This window comes from Pundamilia nyererei, unplaced genomic scaffold (genome assembly GCF_000239375.1).
Source record: "Pundamilia nyererei isolate P.nyererei 1_Seehausen unplaced genomic scaffold, PunNye1.0 scaffold00062, whole genome shotgun sequence".
Taxonomy (NCBI): Eukaryota; Metazoa; Chordata; class Actinopteri; order Cichliformes; family Cichlidae; genus Pundamilia; species Pundamilia nyererei.
In genome coordinates, this window is record NW_005187463.1 from 3,049,745 (window position 1) to 3,055,580 (window position 5,836).

General features: G+C 42.3%; 2 protein-coding genes across 3 annotated transcripts in view; one reads left to right on the top strand and one right to left on the bottom strand.

Annotated features, from left to right (window-relative positions):
• Positions 1-1,145, top strand: part of sanbr (SANT and BTB domain regulator of CSR) — a 27,394-nt gene extending 26,249 nt beyond the window's left edge. For both annotated transcript variants that reach the window (XM_005735142.1, XM_005735143.1), the window contains 2 exons: positions 143-225; positions 302-1,145. In XM_005735142.1, coding sequence (XP_005735199.1) covers positions 143-225; positions 302-338 — 120 coding nt within the window. In that variant the 3' untranslated portion in view covers positions 339-1,145. The remainder of the gene's footprint in view (positions 1-142; positions 226-301) is intronic.
• Positions 1,146-3,596: 2,451 nt separating this feature from the next.
• xpo1b (exportin 1 (CRM1 homolog, yeast) b) overlaps positions 3,597-5,836 on the bottom strand; it is a 9,173-nt gene continuing 6,933 nt past the window's right edge. Inside the window, 2 exon segments of the mRNA XM_013911386.1 lie at positions 3,597-4,803; positions 5,718-5,814. Coding sequence (XP_013766840.1) covers positions 4,657-4,803; positions 5,718-5,814 — 244 coding nt within the window. The 3' untranslated portion in view covers positions 3,597-4,656.

Genomic DNA, 5,836 nt, shown 5'->3' on the forward strand with positions numbered 1-5,836 from the left:
CTTCACATCATGTGGTCAAGATTGGTGCTGAGCTGTCAGACCTGCTGTCCTTGTTTTTGCAGCTGCCTCATGTTGGATTGTTTTTCTTCCGGACTGTGTGTGTGTGTGTGTGTGTGTGTGTGTGTGTGTGTGTGTGTTACAGCCTGCAGGGGGGATCTACTCCAGACTTGAAGTGCAATTTAGGAGCTCCTCTCAAGTCAGACAGAGTTCAGAAAAGACACCCAGGTACATTTACAGTGTTACACACACCCTGGTGTCTCACTCAATAACTAAGCACTTTTTTCTTTCTTTACCTCTGCAGGTCTAAAACACGCTACGCTCAAATCCGAACAACATAAAGAAGCTAATGGGGGAAAAAGGCAGTGGAGCTGCTAAATAGACCAGCATTAAACCCGATGAAGAGGACAGAGACTCGCTCCTCAACCCCAGCACTTGTCAGCCCCCCCGCCCCTGCTTAACTCAGGTGACTATGTATGGATCACCGTCAACCACATCTCCTTTCACTCGGCCCACTGTGTGTTTGTTCAGCTGCATCCAGTCCACAAAAACAGCAGAACTGTGGACCCATCTCGGCTCATTAGAAATGCACTTTGACTTTCCTCAGTGTTTCTTTAGAGACGGACAGGTGGGGATTTCTACAGAAGGCAACAGGAGAAATGTATGGAAGTCCACTCATGCCAGTGGGAAAAGAAAAAGTCATTTGTATTTCAGAAAATATTTCATAGCAATGACAAACATGTATCTTATTGTAAAATACATAGTTTCTGTCTGTCCATCAACTCCTACACAATCAGGAGTTAATCAACCAAACTTGGCACACAGGTACATCTTACCTATATCAGATACTATGGTGTAATCACATTACACAACTACCTACTGACCAACTAAAAGGACACACTTTGTGTTTATGCACCTATCTCACCTTATACAAGCATTGTATCATTTCAGTTTCACAACAGTAGCATCTCATTTACATCAGATGTTATAGTTGTGAATATTTTGATATGCAATATCATCGTGTTGCTTGGCAACCACCTGGTAACAGAATAAAATTACATTTATGTAGTAGAGCAGGACATGGGATGTAGTAGTAAAGGTAAATTTAAAAAAAGAAATTACAAAAATGCCACAACAGACAAAAGTTTTGATGTTTAAAAAAAAAAAAAAGAAGCATAAATCAAATTGACTTGAACTGAAGAAAAAAACGACATCAGGATACTGGAAAACATGTGTGTCTAAAGCTCCAGTGACATTTTTTTAAATGCTAAATTGAGATGAAATTTAATTTTGAGGTTAAGAAGTAAAATTGAGATAAATGTATTGTATGTTATATGAAAATCGGTCAAAAAGATGTCATGAGAAAAATTTATGAAAAAAAAAAATCTTTTTCTCAAACTGGCACTGATTATCTTCCTGGATGGCTAATTGAAGATGTTACCTTCTTAAACTGACATCTTATTTCCACCATAGTGGAAGGTCAGACGTGTCGCATGGAAATTTTACTGCATCAACTGAAATTTACACCCAGCCTTACATTTACACTGTAATTCTGCCTGCGTTCTGTGTAAAGCTCATTCTGTAGGTGAGAAGGATGCCACATTTGTTCCACCAAGTTCTGGTAGAGATGTAGTTCTAGTCTTTCCTGTGTTTACTGGAACGTGACTGTGCCATGTACCACACCTAGGCCAATAAAATACAAGTGGCTAAATCCATTCAGAGCCTTATGTGAACTTTTGTTTCTGGTTTATATCCACTGGGTGGCAGCAAATCACACTGGGGGAATAACTATGGATTCCCAAGACACAACCTTTGCCCCAGTTTCACCATGACCTTTCACCTCTCCAACAACCTACCAGGTGAAAAATACGCACTTGATTGGTTCTCAGCTTTAGCAAAGAGTGTTAGTGTTGTTTCCTGTATGAAAAGAAGCCAGAGCAGTTTGTGGAAACTGAAAGTCCCAGAGAGGGCTGGTATGTGCCACTAGGTTCGGGGTCACGCCGCTCCTCTCTGCATGAGAGGCACTGACCAATGGGCGTGCTAACCTGGCTCTTCCTGTAAGACTTACTCACAGGGGTATTAATAACCCTGGCTGCTCACAACACAGACCCAGAGCAGGGCTTAACGGGGCATAAAGCGTAGAGGAGGTGATGTAGGCTTTTTTTTTTTCTCCCTGTGGGCGGGCGCTACCCCAGCTGTTCTATCTTCTCCTCAACAGCAGATGCCAAGAATGGCTGAGGATGTGGATCTGGGTCAGGAAGGGGGGGTGGGGGAGTCCTGTTACAACTGGACTGAATTATGGTCCCACAGAGATAAAGAGATAGTTGGACACGAGAGCATCAAAGCAAAGACGCCAAACTGACAGAGATGCTCAGTCTGCCAAGACCTGCAGAACTAAAATGTTACCGCTGCAGATTCCTCTGAAGCCTGGCTCTGGGACACAAGGAAATGAAAAGTTGAGTGAAATTAGAATTCCATCTCCCTCTCTGGTTACATCAGAGCTGACAAGATTGTTGGGATTGCGTAAGACGAGCGTTTCAACTTTCAATGGCACGGCGTCAGCATAACCTTTAATCTAATACCAGTATGTTAACAGGGATTAGTGGAGGAGTCCACTTACACAGCAGCAACCTTGGCTAAAGATGCCCAGGCGGAAACGGTTGGATGTCGCGTTGCCTGCGTGACGGATGCCATCCGTCATCACTGAGCTTTCCTTTTAGGATTTGTGTTTTCAAACCTTTTCAAAGCACGCTCCTCTTCACACGTAGATGTATGCATCTAACAGGAGATGGGACAAAATAGTCACTATGCTTAACGACCATGTGGTCAGAAATCCTTTTCCAGAGTTGATTAACAGTGCATCGGGTCAAAGCGCAACAAACCTGTTTAGGTTGGCTTTAGTTTCACACAACAAATCTGACACAAGATGTCTTCTACTCCAGCTGCCATGTGGCAAATCGTCTTTTCTAGTAAGTGAAAGCGAAAGCAGCCTGCACTGTAGGAGGTGGGGCTGGACAAGTAAACACAAGTTCTCAGAGTTGATGACTCAATCAGCTCACAACTGAATTCGGCACAACGTCAGTGTCATTGTTCAACTGTTGACACAAGAAAAAGCTAGTGAGCAAAGCTCTCGCTAACAAAGGCTATATGTTACAATGTTAGGTTAGGTTTAGAGTTTAGTCAGCTATGGCAGCGATGACTTAAAATTCAACAGAAAAGGCCTGCTGTATCGTAACACGATAAAGACTGCATTCTTACTCAGTATTGATCAAGGCCAACACTGAAGTCTTCAGACACACAAACAATATCTGCTCATATAAAACTCGAGTCTCTGCTGTGGAATGAAGAGATCTGAGCGAAGGCAGGATTATAAAATTCTCACCTTTAATCAGTTCAAAAAGTTCACAACAAATGTAACACCTTGAGAAGGGAAATCTGCCATTAGAGATTGGATGCTTATTTGGATTTATACATTCTTCCTAATTAAACTCACTGGCAATTCATTTACTCTCTGGACAAAAAAAAAAAAAAAGCCTTTATTTGGACAAAACTCAAACAGTTACAAATGAAAAATGCAAAAATACAAAATTAAATGTAAACCCAGGTTTATTTCTCATTTTGCTCTAAAGGTAGTGTCTTGAAGCACTACTGCATGGTAAACAATCTAAATTAGTACAATTCAAAATCAAAAGCCATCTGAGTTAAACAGGAGTTGTTATAAAGATGCAACCAACCAAAGAGCCCATAAATACCTCCGCCACTTCCTTAAAACATCCCATTAATGAAGGCTCACAAATGAGCAACAATCCTCTTAGAGGAAAACAAAACGCTGATGTCGACTAGGCGACAGCACACACGCGCGCACACCCACAACAAAAAGAAATAACAGAATAAGAGGAAAAAAAAATGTTCCCATGGTATTAAAGATGCTATACAATTGGGATGATATGCACATATTCGCTTTTGCTTTCCCTGAAAAACCTCACGCTGGCAGCAGCAGCTCAGTTTTTTGGGTGAAGCAGAAAGTCATGAGCAACAAGATGCTGCTGCACGAGCAGCGTCTCTCAGCCTTCATTCATTTTCCATTAGATTCACATTCTCCCACAATGCCGTGGGGCACCAAACAAGCGGTGCGTGCGCCTCTAAAAGACCACTTTCTGTCACACCACGGGTCTAGAAGCTTCTATGCCAACTCAACACATGGGCCGATTTTCACAACACCCCCGCCCTCCCCTGCCCACACTGGGTGTAGAATAGATCTATATATAAACAAAGAGATGGGAAAGAGGGAAGAACTAGGAAACAGAACCAGGGAAGTGACGGAAACTGATCCAAAACAACATGGTTAACTTGTCCTAATCGTTATAACTTCATCATGCAGGTCTGAGAAGGGCCAGAGACCAACAGAACGTAAGCTAGATTAACAGTTTTGGAAAGTTATTACACAAAAAGTCTCCATAGAAAACGCAGATCATGTAAAAAGGACCACAGGGTGATGCGGTAATCATTTACAGAGTATTGGCATTATTTTGGTCAACAAACATCCAATGGGATGGCCCACGGCCTCCCACCACACTCAAGTGCCTCTCTTGGGTTTTGTTGTGTTTGCTGTGGTTAGGGTTAAGTTTGGAGTACTGTACAGTTAGACTGAGCAGGCGCTCAGTCACACATCTCCTCTGGGATCTCGTGAGGATTCAGGATGCCGGGCACCGACATCTGGATCTTGTGTTTCTCCTCCTGGGCCTGTCGGAGTGAAGCCTCCCTCTCCTCCAGAAAAAGGTCCGAGGTGTCCTCACCTGCAAACTCCTGAACAGCGACACAATCACAGAAAGCTGCTGTTAGCTACAAGGTTTGAAAGCCATGCTGCTTTTCTACCACAGCGACCGAGATCCTAATTTTTACTGTTAGACTGCTCAATTAACTGCAACACTACTAAACCCCCATTTGGGAGTGAGGGATCAAATACTCACTATGGGTGCTGGTAATTGAACTCACTCTTCCAAATGATGGACTTTTATTTGTAACAGGGTTAGCATGCACATGCTTTTTAATAAAAAGTCATTTAAAAGCATGTATTAGGCTCATTTCCAGCATTTCTACATTTTTATATTCTTAGAGATTTGCATGAGCCGTTCAGCTCACGTTCCCTTTCTTTGAGATAACTTCCTTCTGATTGGCTGCTGCTCACAAACAAAAGATCTGATCGGCTGATTGGTTGGGCTTTTTGGGATGCCCATCATTCAGATATTCCCTTTCATTTCTTTTCGCCCTCTTAGACAAAAAACAAACAGCAATTGGTTTAACAGTATTTGATTTACTGACATAATTACCACCTAAATGTCAACTTCAGTGCACAAAAATAAACAACAAAAAATAATTATAAATAATAAATAAATAATAATAATCAGACCAATCAGGACACATGACACAACATTAAATGTTTCCAACAGCACCCACAAAGCTTCCATAAAGTCATGGCCGCCTGACCATGAAGTGGCAGGAAAGTGTTATTTGTGGAAACAACAGCTAAGCAGTTAGCTATGTAGTCAGTGATAAGGAGAGACAAAGCTTCCATAGAGGGACAGGCTCCATGTGCTTCAGCTCAAATACACAACTGAGATACACTCAGTCTCACAACTTACACTTTGTGTACCTCCTCAACACTGAAAGGAATACTTAATACACCTCCAATCAAAGTTGCTACAGTCTGACGAGCTCACCTTTATCTGGACGAGGAAGTCCCTCAGATGCTCCTTGAAGGCAGGAATGTCCTGGTTTAAGCTGAACAGCCCTGTCACAAACACCTTCACCTGAGCACTGACAGACAAAACACACACAC